The 27619-nt window shown below is 37.3% G+C and overlaps 1 protein-coding gene across 1 annotated transcript; it reads right to left on the reverse strand.

The window, feature by feature from the left end:
• Positions 1 to 1656: 1656 nt before the first annotated feature.
• On the reverse strand, positions 1657 to 27619 carry LOC140166213 (retinol dehydrogenase 11-like). Its single transcript, XM_072189614.1, has 9 exons — positions 27469 to 27619; positions 18714 to 18834; positions 17118 to 17203; positions 13897 to 13932; positions 13198 to 13387; positions 12597 to 12820; positions 10939 to 11089; positions 8820 to 8946; positions 1657 to 6538 (listed from the first exon to the last, which is right to left on the reverse strand). Exons 2-9 carry the CDS (start codon positions 18787 to 18789, stop codon positions 6163 to 6165), a joined length of 1266 nt encoding a protein of 421 aa, XP_072045715.1. The 5' UTR covers positions 18790 to 18834; positions 27469 to 27619; the 3' UTR covers positions 1657 to 6162.

Below are 27619 nucleotides of genomic sequence, written 5' to 3' on the forward strand. Positions count from 1 at the left end.
ACTTGGCTAGGAATAATTTCTTTCACCAAGCACATGAGTTGTTTTCATTAAGATATTTAGTTGATTATACAAATACTCTAAGGCAGTCATTTTACAGCTATTTTTTTTTGCTTCTAAAATTTATTGAGCATGTTCTAATTAACCTTATTTCATTTTGAGTTGTTCAATTTTTATACAAAGCAGCTATCTAATGCAACTGCTTAATTAAGGCAGCTATTTATGCAAATTGCTACAGTGCTATTATTGATACAGCTAGCAGCTTATACTTTTTTTTTTAACTGGTAGTTCTCATAAGAGTTATAGTTTGTCCAGTATAAAGTCAAACATGACCTACACCACATGTATTTGACACAAAATGGAGCGAAGGTCATGTTGTCAAGTTATGGTACAACAGTTTAGTTGTTACAGATCATATGGAGAAAGAAGGAAGATAACAAAGGTTAATGGATGAGGTCATGCTTCACCTTTCCCTGGACAAACTATAGCTGCACACCATTTCATTACATCATTTGTTTATTACATTATAATAAGTAATTCATGTGCAACCTGTAATTCTACTCTACTTGTATTGGGAGATACCTATTTTCATTAGATAAGCACTGATGAAAGAAAGGCACACTTTGAAATGTGCCACATCTTATATATAATCAGATAAAACCAGGGAACATCTTACTAAAAAGGCATACTGCAGACAACAAAAGAATTAAGGTACCTGTTATGTTCACCCATGTATATCCTAAGCAAAAACAAATATGTCAAAATTCAAAACAAGCAACAGTACTTGAGATCTCATTTGTTGAAATTAGTTGATAAACCGTGATGACAGTGTCCGATTTACACATTTTTTCCTACCTGCACTGGTGCATGTAGCCCAAAATTTCTACATGCACAGCAAAAAGTGTGCATGCACCAAAATTAAAGCAAACATAAAATCACATTAAATCACGATCATTGTTAGTTAAGCTTGTAATAATATTCCCGGCTCCACTGTCATTGTCATTTTTATGCCGATCACTCGCCGATTTCTTAGCCAAAACACTGGATGCTGTGGCTTCATCTGTTCTAGAACTAGTCGCCGACGAGGTGCACGATTTCCAGAATGATGCAAGTGTTTTTGAGCTATTTCCTTTTTGCTGGACATTATTATGATTATTTTCCGTGACGTAAACAAATGTTTCCCACGGTTTAAATTCCGGTTATTTTTTTTCAATGAAATGAAAATGACAGCTTCTACATGTGTGAGGGTATCGGGAATTGGTGGATGACGTCACATTACGCTAGCCCCTCTAAGGGAAGTCATAGTCTCGGACCAGACTGTATGTGGCTATCTGGAATGTTCGTTAGGATCGACAAGTATCAGACCGGCGCAAACTGGCTGTGTAGGAGACTAGGGAAGTCAATGAAAAAAGTGACAGTTCTCACGTGATAGGGGTATCGGGAATTGTCAATTGCGCGACGGCGCCAGCCCTTCTAATGAAGTCAGGATGTTGCGCTAAAAATAGATTGGGTTTTTCCAAATCGGACTGACTGCTTGTTTACTTTTGTATATTGCCTTGTCATATCACTAGCGCTAAAATCGTACATGCACGCGTGCAGGCAGGTAGTGAAAAGCTGCTTGCACAGAGGGAATGTTACATGCACTGGTGCAGGTATGCAGGTGGTAAATCGAACACTGCGTGATGAATAAAATCAAAAGTTGCACTTTTATAATCTTATCAATGGAAAGCAAAGCGCAAGTTTTAATGTGTTAATCCTAGGAAAGCAACACACTATAGTTCTCTTGTTCAAGAACGCTTTGTGTACAAATGAATATGGCATGCAGAGGAGCAAACTGCAACTTTTGAATTTGAATTTCCCTTGGGTTAAAAATCATTGTGTCTGTATTTCTTGAACGATATCAATGGAAGAGGTCTTAAATCCGAGCTAAAAGATGCAGCTTTTAGTTTGGCTGCTGGTTCTAATTATGACACATCTATTTTTGTTTAGGATAGGGGTAAAAAAAAACTGGTAGCTTAATTGTTTTGCGGTTTATATTTCATATACCTGTGGGATAATGGCTTTAATTCATGGGATCGATTAATCAATAACTGCTAAACTGCTTAGCATGATGATCATGAATGAGAAATTGTAGGAAAATTTCATTTTTAGTGATGTTTTATCATGTTATTTTTGTGTGTTATTATTGCAATGAATAACAATAACAAATTGTTCCAGTATGTATTAAAGCGGTTGAGCGAGATTGTAATTTATGCCTTTGACCGCACCTCAGCATAAACAAGCAGTCAGGCTATTGATTCTATTGGATAAACACCATGTTCATTCAAACAAAACCTTAATTCGGGTCAGAATATACATTTGATCAGTAAAAGTAATGAATCGGATACAATTTCTATAATTATTTGTTTTAACAAAACAAAATAATTTTGTACTTCCCTTCGTTGGAAAGCTAATGCCCATTATGAAATAGAGAATATCATGAATCTACAGAGCTCTACTTATTTCTAACATTAATCACATTAATCATCTATGGCAATGAAGCAGAAGGGTATCAATTATTTCACCAACCCAAAGCAATCCAAATCTAGGCAGAAGAGATCCAGATTTAATTCAGTACGGATCCGGAGCTCATGCCACAGACATTGTACATTCTGGATAGGGCCAATGTGGCAGAGATCAGGATCGGATGCAGTGCAGATCCCAATTTAATGCGGTACGGATCAAGATCCCAAGTGGAATGGATATCGCCTAGATGTGGCATGGAATACGCCAGATTCAAAAAGGATCCCAATCTGATTACTCAAGGATCTGGATCTGATTAAAGAGGAAGCCCACCAGAGCAGTTCTCCTGGGGTGAAACAAACCTGCCTGGTTATCAAATTAATCAGTGACAAGGTTATCTCTGAATTTGACAGGTGCTAATTGAAGTTTTATTGTTATTGCATCAATTAGCACCTGTCAAATTCAGAGATAACCTTGTCACTGATTAATTTGATAACCAGGCAGGTCTGTTTCACCCCAGAAGAACTGCTCTGGTGGGGCCTCCTCTTTAAGTAAAGATTCAGACCTGATGTAGCATGGATCCAGATGTGAAGCGGTATGCACCATGCATCCGTATCTATGCAGAATGGATACGAATCTGATATGGCACTGATCTGGACCAGATGCAATATAGATCCAGATCGATGTAGTACAGATATGATGCAGAATGAGTCTAGATCCTGCCTTTTGTTTGAATAAGAAAAGAATTATAAGAATTATCAGTGTCTGTTTAGCTACTTCCTATTGTCCACCCATCTGTTTCTATAATGACTTTAATGAAAAATTCCTAAATCTTCTAGAATATTATTGGTGCCTACTGACAGTACATATTCCAAAGTCAACTGTAAAAAAATCTTTTCCAAACCATGCTCAGAAAATAGTCCATACGCTTATCATAATTACATGGAGTAATCATTTTTTACAGTCACAAAACTATAACTGCTTTTTAGCTATAAGGTGCCAAAGTCTAAACACAATCTTCAATTGCATTGGTGCTATCATGTTGGTGGTACAAATTGTTAGATTGTAACATTGCCCACAAAATGTCATACCGCTATAATAGCAAAGCACTGATGAATCAAAGAGTGTGTTTGTAACAGCACCATACTTCCATGATAATTTGAAAGACAATTGGATCAAAGGCACCAATTAATTGACTACTGTCATGATTTGTGTTCAAGTGATTAACATAAGTACTTGCATCATGACGAGAATTTATTTCATTTTTAGATCCAAGTGTCCGTATCCATAATTGAATTGATTTCTGCATACTGCTTAATAACACTTGATTATAAACCATCATTATGCTACAGGTGAAGTGCATTATGTGATTTGCTGAGCACATGGAGTGACCATCCAAGTTGAGTGCTTTTGCACCCTTAAAAATAGGCAAGATTGCCCTCTGTAGTCATACAAAGGAGTGTGGTTGTGGACAGTTTATAATTAGATGCTATTTGGCAGTATGCAGTGTTAACCCCATGGGCACAATTGCCTTACTTACAGTGCCCCTGATTGGTTATAATCATCTAAGGAACCAATCAAAATAGAGCTTTTAGATCTCTTAGCACCAAACATCTTCAGCCCTACAGGCCATTCTTATCATATCTCTGATTGGTTCAATATATGATACAGGGCTCTTTATAACCAATCAAAATAGTTCTTAGATAATTTGACAGGCAATGCCCATGAGGTCATTCAACTTTGGATTCTCATCTAATTAGTGCAACCCTCGTTATAATCAAGGATTAATTTAGTTTTGTTTCTGAATAGCCTACTTACCTTCCAATTAATAGGCACTGTTTTCTGTTAAGTCACCTTTTTGAACTAGTCTAAACGAAAACAATCACTGTTATGTAAAAATAATTTCAAATTAGAAACGGAATGTTTAGATTTAGAAAACAAAAAAATAAAATGAATTTTTCACAAATTTATTTTGATACGAAAGTAAAACAAAATAATATAAAATATATTTGGTGGTCAAAATGGAAGTTTGTAAGTAAATCTGAATGTTAATTAGCACAGTAATAACGGAGGGTTAGAAACCTAAATCATCAAACTGTTTTGAGAAAAAACAAAATTGGCTAATCCAGTTGAAATCCATACATCCCCTATGGAAGACATGACATGACCATAATCTTCCAGGGAATGAGAATTTCAACAAATGGGAGTTACCTGAATGGGTGACTCCATTTGAAATCTACACCCCCCGTGTAGAAGATTAAGGTCAAGTATTCCATACAGGGTGTATGAATTTTAACTGGAATAACCCATTGGGAGACAAGTCATTTGATGACATAACTATTCCATCTATAGTGTTTTTGCTTCCACAAGACGGTGACATACACACTTTTCATGACACTGTGATGCACACATATCAATTTTTCATCTTTGTGTGCATTTGTGACTTATTGTGTGTAATTTCACACTGTCAATTTGAATTCTTTTATGCACTCATTGTTGTTACATCCACAGTTTGAACGATTATAAAGGTTTTCGTCTAGAAGCCACACCTTTACGATCAGAAACACTGATGCTTTTGTACTCTATGATTTTCAATGGAGTAACTGTGATCAAAATTCTTTGGACACATATTGTGCAAAATCTCTCGCCCGCCCTAACAAAATGTATGTATGTGCGTGTTGAGCATCATTATCAATTCCTCTACATTGTATGTTTGCAAAAATCTCTCTCTGGTTACACAGCAGTTTTGAAACTCTGCTGTAGTTTACAGCGGTAAACTTACCATGTTTACATCCTAAACGGTTACAGTTCACCCGACACTCAATTATTACAAAGCATGCAATCCGCACAGGCATATGTGCAATTGATAGTCAGGCCTATTTTTGGGAATTGTTTTGGCGAATTCAAACTGGCGGTGTGGTGTCATTTAAACTTTGAGGCAATACACATTCACACCACTGTTTCATGGAGCAAAAACACTATAGCAAACAATGTGGATAGGGAACAAATGGAATCAAGTGTTTGTAAACAAGGAATGCATTTATTCTCATTGGTCATAAGAATGGGCTATGCCAAATGAATTCCACACTCCCCCTGTGGAAGATTTGGGAAATATCTTTCACAGGAGGACTTTCAAATGGAATGAACACATTAGGCAGCTCCATTTGAATTTCATAAACCCTCTGGGAAAGATTCAACCTGAATCTTTCAAAGAGGGGGTATGAGTTTCAAATAAAGTTGGCTTATTTGCTTACTTTATTTGAAATTCATACTCCCCCTGTGGAAGATGTTTCCAAAATGTTTCACAAAGGAGAGTGGATGTTAAATGGATTAGCCCAACAATGGTGGCGTACTGAAAACATTTTCAATTAGCAATAAAATATATACAACATTTATTATTATCAGCATTTAGCAAATATGTACAATTAGTCACTTTTTGTTTGGACAGGTTTTGCAACAATACACAAAGATATCTAGCACTTATTTGAATATCAATTTGGTTACAACTTGTTTGCATACACTTAATGATGAATAAGCAAAAAAAATTCAATCAAAATTAATTTGGCTGTCTTTTGAAGCACTGGTAGAAAGTGGTTTATAATACTACATACATACTGATTACATGCTTACATATTCACAATGGCAAGTTGGCTTGAAAAATTCTCATTCTTTCTTTTCTTCTTCCTTATTTTCCTCTTCTTTTGCTTCTTCCTTCTTTTCTTCTTCCTTTGGTGGTTCTTCCTTAGCTTCTTCCTTTGCTTCTTCCTTTACTGCTTCCTTTTTTTCACTTGCATCACCTCCTCCCTCTTCTTTCTTCTCTTCTTTGGCTTCCTCTGTTTTCTTCTCGCCCTCTGCGGCATCGCCACCAGCAGTTGCAGCTGCGGCATCTTCTTCCTTAGCCTCCCCTTCAGGCTTGTTTTCCCCTGTGGGTTCTGGCTCAGGGAGTGTCAAGTCTGTGAGGAGTTCATCTGTGAGGTGCCCTTTTTCTTTCAGGAGATCGACACTGAACTTCCAGAGAGCTTCTTGGTGCTCTAATTTCCTGTAATAAACATAAGACAAGTAATTATGTAATTATATGGATGGCTTTGAGTGCGATCCAAGAATATGTGACCAGATCTAGTCCAATCAAGGGCGCGATCCAAGAATATATGACGCATCAATGTCAAGTTGAAATAGGATACACAATATACGATACACCATAAGTGTGGTGCACCTTACAAAACAGGAATCTCTAACAGGTATATACTACAGTCAAGTTTAGAATATTTTTTATTTTTTTGCATAGCCCTGTTTTTAAGTGCAGATTTCTTACCATCAATGACCCATCAGCCATGCAAAATGGTTCACAGGTGTCTGGCAAGGTCTTAGGTACCAAGGACAATTCGTGTGTGGAACAATCTCCCCGAATCAGCTGTGTGTGCGCCCTCCATCTGTGCTTTCAAGCCCATAGCACTGAGTTCAATCAGTGCTATGTTGCCACCGGCCAGCCTGAAGACACTTTAAACCAGCCAGCCCACTTTTTACTCGCACCTTCTGATGTACAGCACCAAATCTATGTTTTTAGCACCGCACCGACTGTGAGGTCCAAACAACCCACTTCCAGTTATAGGAAGCCACCCACTGAAGACTGAAGACCATTCCATATCACACAATACGTAATGTAGGACAATGGATTCTTATGCCTAACCAATGAACCATCGGGCATCCTTTCCGCAGTTATTTTAGCGATATGATTCATAAGGTTACATTGGCTTTTGCATTACCGTGTTAAGAAACCAGCTTTACTTTGTTGCATCTGTCTGTGAAAAATATTTGTGATCATGGGGTGCGAGTTGAGCGCATATTTATACGCCCGCGTCATTGACTTACGTAATCGCGGCTACAAACAGAAGGATATTGGTGCCATTTTAGGAATTACCTAAGGTGCAGTTTCTAAAATTTTAAAGAAACTGGAACTACTCCACCTAGACCAAGGTCAGGTCGGCCGTAATGTGATCTTCAGTGACGATGCCCGGTTCCTCCTCTACAGACAAGATGGCCGATTCAAGGTCTAAAGACAGGTTGGTCAAGCCCTGCTTGAGGATTGTATCCTGCCTAGACTCCATGGAAATGGTGGTGGAAGCACAGTATGGGGAGCACTTCACAGTAGGTCAAAATCACACCTCTACATGTAAAAGGGACACATGAACCAGGACCAATACCTGCATTTTCTTGATACAGTTATGCTTCCATTTGTAAGATGAGACTTCAGGAACAATTTTGTGATCTAAGATGACAACACCACGGCACACAGAGCCCTACGCGTGAGGGAATTCCTTGAAAATGAGAATGTAGAACACCTGGACTGGTCGGCTTTAAGCCTGGATATGAACCCTATAGAGAACTTATGGGCAGAAGTATCCCGCAGGTTAGGTAACATGGGCAACCAACCAACCACCCTGCAGGAACATAGACACACCCTCATTGCCTGCTGGCGAGATATTCCAAAAGGAACCTTGGTAACCCTGGTCGAGGGAATGTCACATCGCGAACATGACCTTGAGCTGGCAAGGGGTGGACTCAAGCAAGAGACTTCTCTGAACATGTCACAGTGTGAGTTTAAGTTTTTGTTTAAACAATAAAGTTTGCTAGTGTCTTTAATCTCATTTTGTGATACAAAGAGACCGCCAAAAATTGTTGCGATTGTGTAATAGTTCCATTGTAATGCACTTCCTCAGGTAATTCTTTGTTCATTTGACAAACTGTGAGATGTAAACATCAAAGGACATTTGTATCTTTCAATTAAATTCAACTGAGCACTACTCCAGAACAATAAACCTGTTCCTAACATGATTGCAAACTGCATTTGATACAAAAATAAAAAAATTACAAAAATTCCAAACTTTTGTCCATGACTGTAGTACCAATGGTGTCGTACATGAGGTAAAATTTGCGAAGGCAACGGCATTAACATGTCAGAAACTATGCATTATTATGACATATTATTGTTAAAGAATGAATGTTTTGAGCAAGTTTCATTTAAAATATTAAGGTCATCTTCAGATTTCATTACTTTCTGATGTTTAGCATTGAAGAATGGAAAATTGAATGTTGAAAATGACTTATTTGTACACATCTACCGCAATTGCAAAACGTTTACCGGATCATGCGTGTGTTTAATTAACGATACATGCATTTAACATTGACATTCCTAGTGGGCTGTAGATTGGATTAATGATATTGCTTCTGCCCTGACAGCCAATCGGCCAAGCGACCATTTCCTAACCCCACACACCACATTGTTACACAGGCCAAAAATCAAACAGGAGCAATAAATATACCTTGATAATGCTGACGCATTAGATGGTTTGCAGCTCTTAAAGTAGATGGCACTTTTTCCATCATGGGCTGTGTCAAGAGCCGCTACAAGCGTTGTCATAGCACCATCTTGGACGTTCCTCTTCATGCCTATTTATACAAATACCAACAAATACAATAGATTAGTATTAATATTAATAGTATACTAACTTTACATAAGATTTGAAATCATGGCATTATATTCGGAGCCAGTAACATAAAAAAAAAAAAAAAATATTAGTTCGCGTCTGACGATCAATTCCCTACAAGTACAACCTGTGATTGGTTCTAGGCTAAAAACAAGGCGGTTCTCGAACCACGAGTCTTGCCTGCTTTCGCGACCGCCTGCTTTCGCGATTACTTTTGGTATTAGTAAATGAACCTGCAACAACCCATGGTGACCCCGAAATGACCGTCCCAAAATTTGGCTCTAACTGTACCCACAAAGTTTCATGCCCATACCATAGTTTTTAGTAATTAGACCTCATCTGACCCCGAAATGACTTTCCAAACATTTAGCTCTAAATGTTAACTGTACCCCTGGGTGACCTTGGATGACCCTGAAATGATCTTCCAAAAATTTGGCTCTAAATGTTGACTGTAGCCACCAAGTTTCATGCCCAAACGACAGTTATTAGTAATTTGACCTCAGATGACCCCTGGGTGACCTTGGATGACCCCGAAATGACCTTCCAAAATTTGACTCTAACTGTTGACTGTACCCACTAAGTTTCATGCCCATACGACAGTTTTTAGTAATTTGACCTCAGATGACCCCTGGGTGACCTTGGATGACCCTGAAATGATCTTCCAAAAATTTGGCTCTAAATGTTGACTGTAGCCACCAAGTTTCATGCCCAAACGAGTTATTAGTAATTTGACCTCAGATGACCCCTGGGTGACCTTGGATGACCCTGAAATGACCTAAAAATTTGGCTCTAGTTGATGTACCCACCAAGTTTCATGCCCATATGTCAATTTTTAGTAATTTGACCTCAGATGAACCCTGGGTGACCCTGGATGACCCCAAAATGACCTGAAAATCTATTCAGGTCGAGAACCTTTGGTCGCCTTACTCCCCACCAAGTTACGTCACTGTACCCCATACGGATCTCCAGATATTTTTTTTCACAGGGTATTTTGCTTGTGATCTTCTGCCTTACCCCTTCCTCCCCCCTGAACTGCCCATCCTGCGTTGACATGGTGCCTTCAGGAAAGAAAGTTTCCTATTACTAAGACCCAACTTTCAATTATTTTGGGGCTCAAGCAAACTGACAATTGTGGCATATAAAAATTTTGAGAGAGAAAATATCAGGACTCGGCTGGGATTGAATCCCGGTCACTGGATTACCGGTTCAGAGTCCTAACCCCTGCACTACCTGATTTCACAGTTGGTACTCGGGCAATCTCAACTGAAGTCCCCATGATAACTCTCTCACTGTGTCTAAACGGCCAATTATGATACTAAATTCTTCATTATTTAATATTATAACACAATTTTCATAGTGCTCTCTCATTTATATGAGCTGATCTTTCATCTTTGTGTGAACATGGGGACCTAGCCTTGACTTTTGGGTGTTCAAATACAAAAGATGAACACCAAATTCAAAGTAATATCACAGCCAGAGTATGGAGAATAAAGATGTAGGCGCTGTTTACCGTGGATTTGACCATAATTGAAAGAAATGGATGTCAGCATCTGCACTATACTCTGCAGAATTCAGCAACTTGAATATGCAGCCATATTGAATTTGCTTTAATTTGGAAGTATAAAGTTCAGAATATAAATCAATCTATCAAAAAGAGCTTGCACCTTTCCACAAATTTTGTAAATTTTAATTCTTCAGCACTTGCTGACCTTTGTGTTAGGACCAAAGTTCTTTGTTTTACGTAAAACGGAAGAATTCACAGAATGACAACCATGTGGAGAGATGAATCCCATTTTTATCCAAAATGTTGGCCATTCCATACGTCATTTTCAATAAAAGGCTCATACAGTGCTATATATCTGTAACCTGAATTTTCTTAATAATCCCCTTGAAAATGTCAAATTACACAAACAAAGCATGAATATGTGAATGAATGAAAAAAAAATCCACTTACGTAATGTTCCAGCTAAGGAATCCATGAATGACATGAGTTTGTTGTCAGCAGTTCCCCTGTTGAATTCTGAGTCTACATACCCAGGATGCACAGAGAACACGCTGATTCCTGTGTCTTTAAGGCGTCGTTCAAATGCATACATGTTCATGATCTGAAGACAAGAGGATAATGAACGGAATGTACACAATGTAATGCATGGTGAAATGAAAGGGAATAAATGGAGTTGTTGAAATTTTTGACAACTTATGTCATGCACATGTACATGATGATTGGGGTGGTAATGGAATCATTTCCATGATGTCTTTGTTTGTGATACATTATGCCTTTGCAGGGCTGTCATCTCACACATTCAGCTTGAGACTCATGCATTCAGGTACTTTCTCACACTCCCATGCCAAGCTAGTAAAATCTCACGCGAAGATAGTAAACTCACGCCAAGGTAGTAAAATCTCACAAAATCTCACACATCGTCAAAAAAAAAATTGGCTATCCATGTTTTTTCCGTCCTTTATTTCCATATCTGTGACACAATCTGGTCCACGGGGGCCAAAGGCAGCAAATTTGAAATTGAGATAAAGGCAAAAATATGGTTGTAAAAAACAATAAAATACATAGAAAATAGACGTCACAACATTTAATAACTTCAGAATCAAGTATGATAGACCTTTGGAGTTTTCAGTATATGATAGCCTAATGTTTTTAGAAGGTAATGATTATAGTAACTAAATTTTCAAAAATGCCTCCTTTGGCCCCCATGGAGCAGATTGTGTCACATATGGCTTTTCACTGTACTTGCAATCAAGGCTTATATTAAGCAGGCACCCAGGCTTTTTTTACCCCATGGTTGCCCAGTTTTGGCTCCTGGTGTGTCTAATATTTTACACTACAACTATAGGACCAGGAGCCATCTTTGGGACCAGGAACTCATTTTAGCTCCTGGTCTAGGCATACTTTTATGTGACGTGTCTTGTCAAAATCAGACACTTTTGGGTAGGTTATAAATTTTGAGGTTTTTACATATCTTAAATATAGAGATATTTTACTCCATAACACCATTTTCCCCAATAAAATCGGACATTCCTAAGCGAAGATAATGAGTTTGTAAGTTATGGTAATATAAAATTGGAAATTGAGATATCGGCCTTTAAAAATATTATTGACAATGTTGAGAGTAGGAATTACCTTGAAAATGTCTCAAAAAATACAAGTTGCCAGTTATATTCCGGTCTGAAACTACCAGACAATATTTTTAACATTAATAACATCACAAATTCAAGAACAAACCCAAATTGTGAAAAAAATCACCCGGCAGATTTTTGGCTATTTCTCCATTTACGATCCTGCCCAAAAGTGTCTGCTTTTGACATGACACGTCACATATAAGGCCTGCTTGCAATGTAGTATTGGTTCACTCAACATTCGAAGGAACAGACAACCAAGCTCGTAATAGGCGAGAATCATTAGGTTTTTATTACAGCGCATGTCAACAAGCCCACTTTAAACATGCGAAACTCACAAAAGCACAGTACACAAAGCATAGTTTGTGCAAATAGCTTAAATCTCTAAAAAGTTGCAATACTAACTGAAAATCTTTGAGGAGTTCAGAATTATGATTACAATTTTGTTACTTTAATCTTTAACATGATTCACAAACTGACCTGATACATCTTGGAGTTGCCATAGAACTTGAGGCGATCATACGACTGCTCTCCGTTCACATTTTCCAAGTTGAAAACGCCATGTGTATGTACAGTTGATGAGACGTTGACAATACGGCTATTGGGGGCGCTTTGTCTCAACAAAGGCAGCAGGTGCAATGTCATAAGGAAATGCGACAAATAATTGACCTGGAAATGCATCTCATATCCATCGGCACTGGTCTCTGTTCAAATCAAAGATACAAAAAAATTGATAATCATAGCCCATCACCCATAGTTATAGACAGCAATAGAGTGCTAAATATTAGCATTTTAAGACAGGAAACACAACAAATAATTGACCTGGAAATGCATCTTATATCCATCGGCACTGGTCTCTGTTCAAATCAAAGATACAAAAAATTTATGATAGCCCATCATCCATAGTTATAGACAGCATTAAAGTGCTCAATATTAGCATTTTAAGACATGAAACAAGACAAATAATTGACCTGGAAATGCATCTCATATCCATCGGCACTGTTGTCTCTTCGGACAACCTAAAAAAACTGAAAGCAAGGTTACGAAACGTACTGGAATTGAGTTGTGTTACTTTGCTTACCTTTAGGTCCAGCTCCAAAGCCAGCATTGCATATGAGCACATGTAGAGGGTAACCCTTAGCTTTGTATGCCTCAATAAATTTCATCGTAGATTCAAACGACGCTAGATCAAGGATCATAAACTCTACGTTGAGAGGTGCAATTGGTTCCTCTGGTTCCTCAGGCTCTTCCTTCTTCTCTTCCTTCTTTTTCTTCCGTAGCCTCTCCTTCGCTGCCGCTGTGGCTCCTTCTGTTGCTTGGTTCTCCTCAGGTTTGTTAGCCTCCTCCTTCGGTGCATCTTCTTTTGGTGGCTCCTCTTTAGGCCCATCTTCTGTAGGCGGATCCTCTTTAGCAGCTTCTTCTTTAGGGGGATCTTCTTTAGCAGCAGCCTCCTCTTTCGGTGCATCCTCTTTCGGTGCATCTTCCTTTGGTGCATCCTCCTTTGGTGCATCCTCTTTAGGGGCATCTTCCTCTTTCTTTGCTTCATCACCTTCCTTTTTGGCATCCTCTTTCTTATCCTCTTCTTTTTTGGCCGCCGCAGCCTTTTCTGCCTCTTCTTTTTGGTCGCAGCTGCCTTTTCTGCCGCTTCTTTTTTGGCTGCAGCCGCCCTTTCTTTTTCCTTTTCTTTCTCAGCAGCAGCAGCTTTGGCAGCAGCTGCTTTCTCTGCTTTGGCCTTCTCTTTTGCGGCAGCGGCTTTCTCATCTGCCCGTTTTTTCTTCACCTCCTCTTGATGTTCTTTCTGCATCTTCTCAACTGCCTGTGTAAAAAAATTAATAAAGGAAAATGTAACTTGTTAATTTATGTCAAAAGTTGGAAATAGGCCTTTTTGGGGGGAAATTGAGCTGTACTTTAGGGTTGTCAACTCTCACTCATTTGGCATGAATCTCATACATTTGAACACTTTCTCACATGCTCATCTCAGCTTATTAATATTCTTAAATATGCAAAATAAACTGATCTTAGGCAATAGAAACAAATTACCGGTACTTTGATCTTTGGATCGATCATCGATGCTAATTGGTCAATAACATATGAATCTTTGCCTGTATTGATAATGACCAATATAAATTTAGCATTAAATCTGATTAATTAATTTTCAGCTCATTAATAACAAGCATCGAAGCAGCATCGATGGTCAATCCAAAGATCGAACAAATTTGTTTCTGATGCCCTAGTATATCATCCTACCATGTAAGAAGTAAATTGGGTTATTGAGTGTAGGCTGCAGCGATAAAAAAGAGTGACCTTGAAAGTGAAAAATCTGTGTCTGTCCCATTTGAAAGCATGGATTGCTTTACACATTATTTTCTTTACTAGAAATATGAGAGACTTTCACCTTGAATCAGGCTTGTAGCATCTTCCTGAAATATGACACTATTTCCTGATAGTGTAGTCAATAATTAACTTATTTTCACCATGATTGTGCAGTAATGTGCACTTCTGGCTAAAAGCAAGAAATTTTGCATCATCCTTCTTGTGGGTAAAAAAAAAATTCAAAAGGGGTGTCCAAAAATGTGAAGTCGTTATCAATAATGTCATAGGCCACACCCCCTCTTTTTAGGGGTCAGAAAATCAAATTGCTCTGATAAAGTTAATGTAACTCAATTAATTTTTTAATTAAGAAATTTTGCATCATCCTTCTTTTGGGTAAAAAAAAAATTCAAAAGGGGTGTCCAAAAATGTGAAGTCATTATCAATGACGTTATAGGCCATGCCCCCTCTTTTTAGGGGTCAGAAAATCAAATTACTCTGATAAAGTTAATGTAACTCAATTAATTTTGCATCATCCTTCTTTTGGGTAAAAAAAAAATTCAAAAGGGTGTCCAAAATGTAAAGTCATTATCAATGACGTTATAGGCCATACCCCTCTTTTTAGGGGTCAGAAAATCAAATTACTCTGATAAAGTTAATGTAACTCAATTAATTTTGCATCATCCTTCTTTTGGGTAAAAAAAAGGGGTGTCCAAAAATGTGAAGTCATTATCAATGCCCCTCTTTTTAGGGGTCAGAAAATCAAATTGCTCTGATAAAGTTAATGTAACTCAATTAATTTTTTAATTAAGAAATTTTGCATCATCCTTCATTTGGGTAAAAAAAATTCAAAAGGGGTGTCCAAAAATGTGGAGTCATTATCAATGACGTTATAGGCCATGTCCCCTCTTTTTAGGGGTCAGAAAATCAAATTACTCTGATAAAGTTAATGTAACTCAATTAATTTTGCATCATCCTTCTTTTGGGTAAAAAAAAGGGGTGTCCAAAAATGTGAAGTCATTATCAATGCCCCCTCTTTTTAGGGGTCAGAAATCAAATTGCTCTGATAAAGTTGTAATGTAACTCAAATTCTTCCTCTGGTCACAAATATTATATACATTGTACATGTAAATAAAATGTAATCATCACATGTTTCAATGGCTAACAAAGTTTTCTTCAGGGGTCATATTTTCAACATGCTCCAATTTCAACAAAAATTGGCTGCCCTAATACAAAATTAATAAAATGCCTTTCGGTCTTTAAGAGATGGTGCTATTACGTTCGCAGAGTATGATCCAGGTGATGAGCGGCATGATTTGATGTGGCATTGATCCAAAACAGATGCTTTGTCGGTCAAGGAGCCAGGAATTCCATTGATAAACATGGTTTCTTTTTTCTTCTTTTTTTTTTAAAGGATGGATGGTCTCTTATCCCTTTAAAAACCTAGTGCGGTAGTTGCAATTGACATTTGTTGTGTTATTTAAAACATTTACCTTTAAAAAAATCCCGTGCGTATAGGCTTGTCATCTTTGTTTGAAATACAAAATTATTGGGTTAATAAAAACACTCAATACGTTGTGACTTTTGTGTTCCGCTTAAACATGTTAAACAAGTTCAAATGCTCTTAAAACCTGATATCCACGGCGACTTTCCGTTTTATCAATAACCAGGTATGCATTATTGTCAGGTATTACAACCGACAGTTATCATATGTCCACTTGGAAAACAATCCTTAAGAATAAAATATGCAAACCTATATTCTAAATAAAATAATTCTGCTCCAACAACCCCCCACAACATGATTTCCTAACAATAGTAACCAAAATGGTAACCTGATCTTTATTCCTTTTTATTTGAAACCGCTTTCATCCCAATGCAGTATGATTTTACACCTCTCTCACTGCAATAAATATACTTTACATTTCTTAATCTTTCTTTGCTTGCTATGCTAATGTTACATTATTGTTTTATAGAAAAAAATTGTATCCAAACGGTTACATTTTAGCCCCGTGGTGGCACTTCAATATGAAATGGATATAGGTGTAGGCCCAAGGTGTAGGGCTGTGCAGTAAGGGGCATCCGGTGAGAGCAAGGGTCATTGCAAGGGTGAGAGCAAGATTTTTGGCATTCGGTGAGACCAAAATATACAAAATATGGGGTCATTGGGTGAGAGAGTAAATCCGTTTGGGTGAGAATATGACTTTTTTTAATGGGGTCTTTGTGTGAGAGCCTAAAGAAGCCTCGAAAATTGAATTTTTAGTTCTAAATGACTTTGTTATTTCAACAGAATTAATAAAATCAGTGATAGACAAGGCTCGTTGCTGTTCAGATGGAAATATATGGGTCTAGGTCTTTGGGTGATAGATCTAAATGAAAAATATGGTCTTTGGGTGACAGCGATGATGAAAAAGCGGGTCTTAACAGCCCTACATACGCATCACCTCCAAAGTGGGAGTACCCCCCCCCCCCCGGATTTCAGCGCATCACATCAAAGCTCCCATTGGACGCCCCATTCCTTTTTTTAAAGGAATTTTTATTTAAAATTACATTGCTATATGATCACTTGGTAAAAGATGGATTGTTCCATTCAACTCGCCGTTCCGGCTCATGGAATGGAACAATCCATCTTTCACCTTGTGACTATATTTCGACCATCACACTCATAGACAGCTAATATTTGTACAATCATACCTCTTTGGCCTTTTCTTCACTGCGACATGCTATTACGACTCGCCCTCCTAGCTTGGCTATGGACTTGGCAGTCTGGTACCCAATACCTGCAAGGACAAAACACAAGCACAATTCAATAACAGTCAGCGTTCAAATTAAGATTTTTTTCTGGTTGTCCTTCGTAAATTTTTTTGGTTGTCCGAAAATATTTTAGGTTGTCTTATAATTTCTTTTTAATTTTTCTTTTTCTTTCTTTTCTTTTCTTTTTTCTTTCTTTTCTCTTTTGTTTTTTTTTTTTTTTTTTTTTTTTTCTTTTTTTTTTTTTTTCTTTTCTTTCTTCTTTTTCTTCTTTTTATTTTTGAATAAATTCCCTGGTATTTACCGCTCGGCGCCCACCCCCGGCTAGCCAGCATTTAACCTAATTTTAACAATAAAGGGCAGTGTCATGTCAACAAACCCTGGCAAACATGGCGGCACAAAATTCTCGCCGGCGATTTTCGATGTTTGCTATTAAAATTAGAGCTCACAAATCAGAATTACTGTGCATTATATTAATTATTGAAGTAAATTAGGCCATAGTTCGGCATTTTAGGGATTCAGTTACTTTTGAGCCCAGTTTTATGAAAAGTTACACTGAAGACTTTTTCTAGGTTCTTAACTTTTACTTGTCCGATCATTATTTTGGTTGTCCCGGACAATCGGACAACCACTTAATTCGAACACTGATAACAGTTGATAAGCAAAGGCATAAAACGTACCATATTTTGGAATTTTATTTGCCTAAAAACATGTGTATTAATAGCACTCAATTGTTGTTAACTGCGTGTTCTACATACAGAAATCCGACAATAAATGGGCCTCTACATGGACAATACATTATATCGATTTTGACTCGCAGGACACATGCGCTCGTACATCGTATATACATGTGTGTCATCATTACATAATTTTCAATTCTAGACCTGGACAATACCAACAGCTATCATACTAATATACACATATATTTATCTTTTTAGCTATTTTTAACATAGATTTTCATTTCTTTATCAAATATTTCATCTTTTTCTGCCTTTTGTGGTAATTTTTTGTCTACATGTATAAATTTTACATTCATGTGCAAAGTCAGGGCCTAGATTTTGACGAGAATCACAGAATTGATTCTCGTAAGATTCGATTGTAAGTATCAACTTCTCTCATTGTATCATACAGTAAGTGCAGTGAAACCGATGGATTTTGATTCTCGCAATCCAAGGCGAAATCTAGGCTCTGAAAGTGAGGGCGCTTTTTACATATTTTAAGTGTAATTTAGCCCAATAATAAGAGTTATAATTATTTCTTTCACTTCATGATAAGGATTTGTCAGAAAATTTCTTTGTTATTCGTTACTCATTTTTCTCATGTTTTAATGTCATTATACTATATTTATACAAGTGTCTATCCCTTGTAATTAAAGATGCAAACTATATTTAAAGATAAAGAGCACTTCATCAGTGTTCAACTTTGTTTAAAAACTAATACAATTCTATACATCAAACAACCGTGTTGGCTCTGATATACACTGTCATGATTCCCAGTCATTGTGTAAACCGGAACTAAAAACTTGACAAACATACTCACCTGTATTGCCGCCAGTAATAAGGTACGTCCTGTCTTCAGAGACCTCTGTGTGCGGATATGACAGCTTTCCACCCATTTTGTCTGTCTAGCTATATTGTCTACAGTACAAAACCTGAGAAATCTGAAAAATAAAGACCAATACAATCATTACCATTATCATCATAGAACTATACACTTAATAGTTGCACCTAGTAATTTAATACATTTGGGATATTCCAGTTGAAAACTTTTTGGAAGGAAATATCAAAATTTGTCATAACTTAAAAATGAGCTCAAACAGTTTCAATTAGTGTTTTTGCAAGTTAGCCTTGCATTTATATATATAATTATGACCATACAAAAATAATGTTATACAACAGGATTATTAAAAAGAGTCATCTGACAATGATGTAAGTTTTAAGTTACATGCAGTTTACTAAGTTGGCACAGTTCCATCACAAAGTCTAGTCATATATGATGTGATCAAGCAAAATCAGTTGGAACTCAGAAATATTGACTTATAGCCAAACAAAGGAAATATTTCTTTTTGTTTATTTTGTTTTGGAAACTCTTTAATTGCTCATATCTTTGGAACTGGTTGTTCAATTTAAATAGGGTTTTGTGCAAGTACCCGCTTTGTAAATGGTTTTTACTATCCTATAAGGAACTGAAAATTTAATATTTTTGAGTTCCGACTGATTTTGCTTGATCACATCACATATACATTTAAAATGCTATGCTAAGATAGACACAAAACTCTGAGGTTTGAAACTTTTGAGTTTATAGTACTCTTCATTGTCTCCAGATTAAGTCCACACATTACTTTCAACAGTTGAAACACCAAGTCACGGACGGACAGGTATACAGCCTACACACTGACACACACAGATCAAGAGTGTAAAATGGGAATTGTAGGGCACCATTTAAGGAAAATGTGTTGGTAGCCAAGGTATAATGATAATATTAACTCAATGAATTCCTAACAAGTTGTATGCCCACACCAGTGCTGAACAAACCTGTGTACACATCACATCATAGAGAACTACTGAAGGCCTATACAATGTGTATAAACTCAGAATGACCAGACAAGTGAATGGTTCAACACAGTTCAAGGTTAATATTATTAGTCAATTTCACTAAATTCGAGGTCAATCCGGGGGTACTCAGTACAAATGACCATACGGGACGTGCCATAAACATGGGTATTTTCAGCCTTCTGGTATATCAGTGACCCCTTTTTCAAAGCCTATTTTGGTATATGAATGGGTCCTTTTTTCAAAATATTCTCAATTTTTTTCGGAAAACAGCCCAAATTTTCCATAATCTAGCCAAAATTTTCCCAAAATTTTGGGAAAATTTGTAAAAACTAAGACAATTTTGGTTAAATTTGGCTGAAAATTTTGACTTTTGGTATATAAATGGGTCCAAATTTTTTGAAAAATTGGTATATTTATGGGTCCACTTCCAAAATCTCAGTGGCACATCCCTACCAAAACCAAACTTGAGTACCCCCCCCCCCCGGGGGTCAATCAAACCTCTAATAATTGCACATGCTCATCTACAGGTTTGTTTGAAAACAGACGCTCTGTGCGGAAACACACTTGAATCCTGGTGGGTCCAGGCTCAAACGAAGTCAGGCTAAAAAGCCTACATAAAAGCATGCTGGCTAGAATTGGGCTATTCTAGTTAAAATCCATACGTCCCCTATAGTACATGTAGACATGACCTAAAAGCTCCCACGTAGGTGGTGTAGAAATGGAGTCACCCATTCAGGACAGTTTCAGGTAAGCCATTTGAAATTCACACTCCCTTTGTGGAAGATTAAGACCTGTCCTGTCTTCCATAGGGGGTATGGATTTCATCTGGAATAGTCCATTGGTGTATTTTTTTATAATTCCAATGCTCAGAATCCTAGGGGCGTGGCCTTCCATGAGGACACATAGCTATTGAATTACTATCTGAATTACATACATTCCACATGAATTATTTTTTTTATAAATGCGGAAGCTCAGAATCCTAGGGGTGTGTCCTGCTATGTGGACATGGCTATTGAATAACAAGGCCTAATTTATGGGAGTTTTGCCAAGATGGTTATGAAACTTGGGATTTGTAAATAAGTCTTACTAGTTCCTCTAGCACAACACAAATGCACAATCGGAACACAAACATTACATTTGTACTACGGTACCGGTACTATTTGTATGAGGAACAATAAATTTACCAACTTATAAAGTTTAGGGCGCGTTGAAGGGGAGCATGATCAAGCAGTGTTTTCATTCAAATACTGAGACAAATTTATAAAACTGACACACTAAAGGATAGACCTGTTATCGACACATGATTTCTAATTCAACACTGTGTCGGGGAAAAAAATACGACAATCGACATGTGTCGAAACTCGTAATGAGATAAAAAATGCTGAAAAAGTCGATAGATAAGCTTAAAATCACACCAATACGAATTACGATCACCGACTTCTGGTGTAAACACACTTCCTGGTTCGTTCTACTTCCGGGTTCAGGTCAAATTTGGAGGGTAATTTTAGTCTTTCCGATGAAAACATGATCAAACGGTAAGCTTATTTGGACAAAATAGTATGTAAATTTCATTTTTTGATGAGTGTCATAAAGTGTCGAAAAAGGACAAAATTTTCTTTGAAGTGTCGGATTTAGGGCCAAATCGACGATAATACGACACATACGACAATCGATAACAGGTCTACTAAAGGAATGGTAGGTTCTACAGGAGATCCCAAGGCTTAATATAAGGGCCTTAAGGGGCCATTACTACTGTATATGTATACGTACATACAGTACATGGGAGGGGTAAATGCCCAAAACCTTTGTTTGACATATTATTGGCTGGCCATATTGAAGGTGAATTGTCAGTGAAAAAAAACTTTAAAAATCTGGTTAAATTTCCCAATGGTGCTCCTGTAGAAAGACTAAAGTAGGGATTTACGACTACCTAATATGGCTGCGCCCACGGAATTGTGTGGAAAATGATATTTTTGTGGTATTACAGCAAAATTACACCGGTACATCATCAAGTGAAATTCTACCACAATTTAGGCTAGGCATGCTTAGAAAACGCGATTTTGGAGGCTAAAAAATGCACCCGATTTTCCAAAAACGCATAAAAATCTGTGATTTCCGCCAAAAACACAAAATCTTTAAAAAAATTTTGAGATTTGGAGAGTCCCTGGACCTAACATCAAGTGCTACCATCATTAAAAAAAAAATAAGAAAGAAATAAAAATTGCCTTTAAAAAATTTTTTTTTTGCAGATTTAGAGAGTCCCTTGACCTAGAGTGAAGTACTGCAATCATTTGTGGTTGATTAAAAAAATGTGGAAAAAGTTACCAAAAATTACAAGTTTGTATCCAAATGGGACCGATTTGTAACTTGTGTTCACTGCATAGTCTATTGAAGATATAAAAATGCATTGGTTTTGTACACAAGTCTATAAAAATAGATTTTGAAGTGAACGCAAGTTACAAATTGGTCCCATTTGAATACAAACTTGTAATTTTTTGGTAACAATGTTTTTTTTAATGATGGTAGCACTTGATGTTATGTCCAGGGACTCTCCAAATCCGCGAAAAAATTAAAAAATCGCAAAAAAAATGTTTGCCAAAAATGCAATTGGAGCCAAAATACGCAAATTGCGGCGCAAAAAACGCAATTGCGTATTCTTAGCAGCCCTAATTTAGGCAATGGAATGGATGCATGGAAGTTTGAGTCATACAAAAATCTTCAAAGGTAAATTTAGACATTGGCGAAGATGAATTTTTTTATTTGAAACATGAAATTTGATCTGAATTCCTGTAGATTCCTGTATGTACATTGTAGGTCTATGGCTTTCAATACCTGGTACCTAAATTGATTATGCTCTGCACCATGCACACCCTTGGTCAGGGGCACCCGATCTACTTTCGTCCCGGGCACCCTGACCCAGCCAAAGTTACGCTACAGCCACTGAATAACTCCAAATGGTCATTTTTAGCTGATAAGCACTGGATAAAAATGTGATTTTAGAAACATTTAATTAGGGCCAAATAAAAAAATAAACGTATATTTCATGTCCCCTCCTATTTTTTTAGGTCAACCATGAATGATCCTAGCATTTAGGTCTAGATCCTGGGACACCCCAAAGCCGAAAAATAAATAACTTAAAAAAAAAAAAAAATTAATTTCTGAAATTTTTCGAAAATTTGGGGGTGGGACTTTACTCGAAGGTGGGACTATACTCGCGTCAGTACGGTATTTATTTATGCTCCAAAATGTTCTGACTATCATATTTCTTGAACGAGTTACCCTACTGCTGTGAAAATTAGCATTTTCTTGATGGAAATTTGATGAGGAATTCAAATACCGTATGCCACTGGTTTTTGTGTAGGGCCTGGAGGGGAAAAGTTTTGATTGATAATGTTATAAAAATCATATAAATTATGTACAACTTTTGAACACCCTGTATCTAAGTAAGGCAACATAACTCATCATTACATGTTTGCTTTTTTTGAAAGCCTACAAGGTTATTAGCACATCTGAAAAGGTTTTAGCAGAAGTTTTTACGTTAGTAAGTACCGGTAAGAGAGGAACAAAATTTTATACTTTTTGAACCAAAATTTAACTTTTCCACCAGGGCTATACATGTATATGACATTTGCGGCACCCTGTATATTGACCAATTGTTTGTATACATGTATTCCTGGTACCGTACTCTAAGCTTGACAGTGATATAGTTTTATAGGGTTTTGATGAACAGTTTATGAATTAGATCAGTTTAAGTACAAACACATTGTTCAATTTTTTAGTACATTTGTAGGCCTATGTACCCAGGGGCGGATTTAGGGGGCACAGCCAGCGCTGCGCCTCTATTTTTTGACCAGCAAAGGGCGCGGTAACTTAAAAATACAAAAAGTGTAAGAAATTAAAAAAAAGGAACAAATTCGGCCATGAACAGCAAACAATGGGCCAAAACCGTTGAGTTTTCGAGGGGCAGCGTTCGAAATTTTGGTTGTCCGGTTGCCCGGGAGAACTAAAAAAGTCGCCAAACAAAAAAAAATACTGATTCGGTTGTCCGCCGGACAACCATAAATCTAGCCAAAAGTCACATTTGTAGGCCTATGGACAACCAAAAACTTAGACGGACAACCAGAAATTGTAATCTGGTTGTCCGTGGGACAACCATTTATTTTTCCTAAATTCGAACACTGTCGAGGGGTAACCCCCTTTAACACATTTTTTTCGTCGTCGACCAAAAGGCGCCCCCTTTATCAAAAATTCCTGGATCCGACCCTGGTTAGGCATGTTCACAAAATTTTCAAGTAGGATATGTCACATGGAAATTATTTTGTTTAAAAAGGTGATTATTTAACTTAAAAAATGAGGGGTCAACCATGTCTGTAGGTCAAAAACTAGCGAAGTTATGGGCAAATGTCTGTTTTAAAAAAAATGCACTTTTCTGCGACCATCATTGACAATGCCTAATTACAATGACTTACTGTACAAAAAAAGCTTGTAATGCATCATTTTTTACCACGATGATCCATTTTAAACAAAGGCGATTTTATTTTATGAAATCTAACTTTCACTGCATGCTGACTTCTGTATCAAGGATAAAGTACCAGCACTTTTTAGACTACGTCGTCAAGTTTCTGGTGTCGAAATTTCAAATTTTTGTATTTCCCTATGGGGATTACACAGTTAAGCCATTGACTGTGAGCTACTGTGGTCCAAACTTTTTGGATTGAATGTCGCCCCCTCTATAATAAGCAATGTGGACATGTCTACCGGTAACACATTTGGCCCCCAATTCATGGCGCACGACCATAAACTTTTCTATATTTTTTAAATTAAATTAAATTTAAAAAAAAAATCAAACAAACAAACCAGCACGTAGAATATTCTACTATATATGCGACCATCCACCACGAAGTGGTAGTAAAGCTAGATCATTTTCTGTTTATTGCAGATTTTGAAAGAATGCACTTTCAGCTTTAATAAAATGACACCTCAACCAGTTGGAGGGCAGTGTCCGATTTACAATTTTTTTCCTACCTGCACTGGTGCATGTAGCCCAAAATTTCTACATGCACAGCAAAAAGTGTGCATGCACCAAAATTAAAGCAAACATAAAATCACATTGAATCACGATCATTGTCAGTTAAGCTTGTAATAATATTTCCGGCTCCCCTGTCAGTGTCATTTTTATGCCGATCACTCGCCGATTTCTCAGCCAAAACACTGGATGCTGTGGCTTCATCTGTTCTAGAACTAGTCGCCGACGAGGTGCACGATTTCCAGAATGATGCAAGTGTTTTTTGAGCTATTTCCTTTTTTGCTGGACATTATTATGATTATTTTCCGTACGTAGACAAATATTTCCCACGGTTTAAATTCCGGTCCTTTTTTTTCAATGAAATGAAAATGACACTCTTCTACATGTGCGAGGGGATCGGGCATTGGTGGCATATGTCACATTACGCTAGCCCTCTAAGGGAAGTCATAGTCTTGGACCAGACTGTATGTGGCTATCGCGAATGTTCGTTAGGATGGACGAGTATCAGACCGATGCAAACTGGCTGTGTAGAAGACTAGGGAAGTCAATGAAAAAAGTGACAGTTCTCACGTGATAGGGGTATCGGGAATTGTCAATTGTGCGATTTGTGCCAGCCCTTCTAATGAAGTCAGAAGATGTTGCGCTAAAAATAGATTGGGTTTTTCCCAATCGGACTGACTGCTTGCTTACTTTTGTATATTGGCTTTGTCATATCGCTAGCGCTAAAATCGTACATGCACGTGTGCAGGCAGGTAGTGAAAAGCTGCATGCACAGAGGGAATGTTACATGCACTGGTGCAGGTATGCAGGTGGTAAATCGAACACTGTTGGAGGGCCATTCAACTTTGACGCGCTATTATTAAACTGTACGCTATGAATACGCACACAACGAAAATTTAAATTTGCTTGGTTTGGGTTGCAGTTTTAAAAGCTTCCAAAATTCTCTCTACAACTCCTAGTAGCTATATATTTTATATGCATGTACAAGAAAGGCTTTCAACATTCCATATATGTTCACAAAAAATACCGTAACTTTGCAAGGATATGATATGGACACATAAACACAAATTTTTGTCATGAATTGAGATAAAAGAGTAACAAAAACTACTTTATTTTAAAAATGGTGCGAGTTCATAAATCAGGAATTTGCATATGATTAGAAACATGACTTATTATCCTCATATTAAAAAATCAAGATGTTTGGTTGGTTAAGGGGGTACTACACCCCTGCCCAATTGTGTGCCTATTTTTGCATTTTTCTCACAAATTAAAGCGCATTGGGGACAAGTAAGATATGTATATTATAGGGGCAAGGACTACAACCACTGCACTGGAAATTTTATTTCAGCACAGACAACAGTTATGGAGTTACAGTGAAAAATGAGGGAAAACCAATATTTGATCAATAAATCAATAACTACTTGCTTTGAGTTGCTGAATGTTCAGTGCAGTAGTTGTAGTCCTTGCCCCTATAATATACATATCTTACTGGTCACCAATGTGCTATAATTTTTGAGAAAAATGCAAAAATAGGCACAAAATTGGCCAGGGGTGTAGTACCCCCTTAAGACAAAAACCTGCCGGGATGAAAATTGTATTTTACAAGACGGGAAAATACCAATATTCAGTAGGCCATGCGACAACAACATTGAGAAGGCTCATGCGAGCAGTGTTAAACTGCGCGTGCGTATTTCACTGAACGCAGGTGAATGGCGCGCTTGGGCGCAACAACGTCGCGCGCGTGTACTCGTTCATGGTGTCAAGTCACGCGGTATTGTTATGAAGTTGTTTACTTAATTTTCGTCGATGGGCCTAATCTGGGTAACCAATTTAAACCATTATAACAACTTAAAATTTTAAGTTCAAAATTTGGGACAAAGACTAATCGGTAGATAAAGATTGAAATTACTTGTCTGGCTAAAAATTAGAATGATTAAAGCGTTAAGACAGAAAATATCCGGGTTAGAAGTCCTTAGCAACGAAAACAATTTGAAGGTAAAGCAAACGCATAAAAATCACTTAATTCTAACGACAAAAGTAGACAAAATGGAAATCAAGTAGAGAATTGTGAAGATATTTTCAATACAAGTTATTTGTAAATTGCCCAAGATGATTGGCTACACATAATACGATACATTTCAAATCGAAATTTTCCAGGGAAAGGTAAAATGCATACCCAAGAGTGCGACGGTCATTTTTGCAAAGGTCGCAGTATGTTAATAATTTGACCTTTAACTAAAACGCGCATGATGGCCTCCGACTGCAACCAGCTTCATGAAGTTATATTATGGTACATCAAAGGTCAACTTATTATATTTTACATAGAAATCCATATACTATTTTTGATTGTATCTCAAAATGGAAAATGCCGACTAATAATGACCAGTTCGTGGTGGATGGGATCTCTTCCCTGGCAGGGTGACTCGCCTTCAATTCCAGGCTGAAGGGGTGAAGTACAGCTAGCTCACGATAAATTGCATTTTTAATTCAGATCATCCATGACCGAGTAAAACATGGAAATCAAAGGCCTACACTCATTTGGAATATTCCACCCAATCAATGTTCATGCATTAAAAAAAAAAAAAAAAAGAAAGGATGATTCAGTTTTTGTCATTATACAGTCATGCATGCATTGTGGGGTGGGTACATGCATGATGGAGTATCAGTACGTGAAACTGAAAGCTTATACAAAATTATTAATCCATATGTTTACCTGTTTCAGTGTTCAAACTATTGGTATCTTTTGTCCCTGTACAGATGATACGCTCCCTTATATTTTGCGGGAAACACCCATAGACAAAACATGTACAAATTAACAGGATGTTATATTTCAACACAGCCAAACAGAAACGGGCGAGCTCGGA

The sequence above is a fragment of the Amphiura filiformis genome, chromosome 12 (assembly GCF_039555335.1).
Source record: "Amphiura filiformis chromosome 12, Afil_fr2py, whole genome shotgun sequence".
Taxonomy (NCBI): Eukaryota; Metazoa; Echinodermata; class Ophiuroidea; order Amphilepidida; family Amphiuridae; genus Amphiura; species Amphiura filiformis.

What these genes read in the sequence shown, in the direction of transcription:
- LOC140166213 (XM_072189614.1), bottom strand. Translation starts at nt 18,789, where the DNA reads ATGGGTGGAAAGCTGTCATATCCGCACACAGAGGTCTCTGAAGACAGG. An exon ending in GTGAAGAAAAGGCCAAAGAG is followed by an intron (nt 13,933 to 17,117) that starts GTATGATTGTAC and finishes TTTTTTACACAG; the next exon opens with GCAGTTGAGAAGATGCAGAA. An exon ending in CTTTGGAGCTGGACCTAAAG is followed by an intron (nt 12,821 to 13,197) that starts GTAAGCAAAGTA and finishes TGATTTGAACAG; the next exon opens with AGACCAGTGCCGATGGATAT.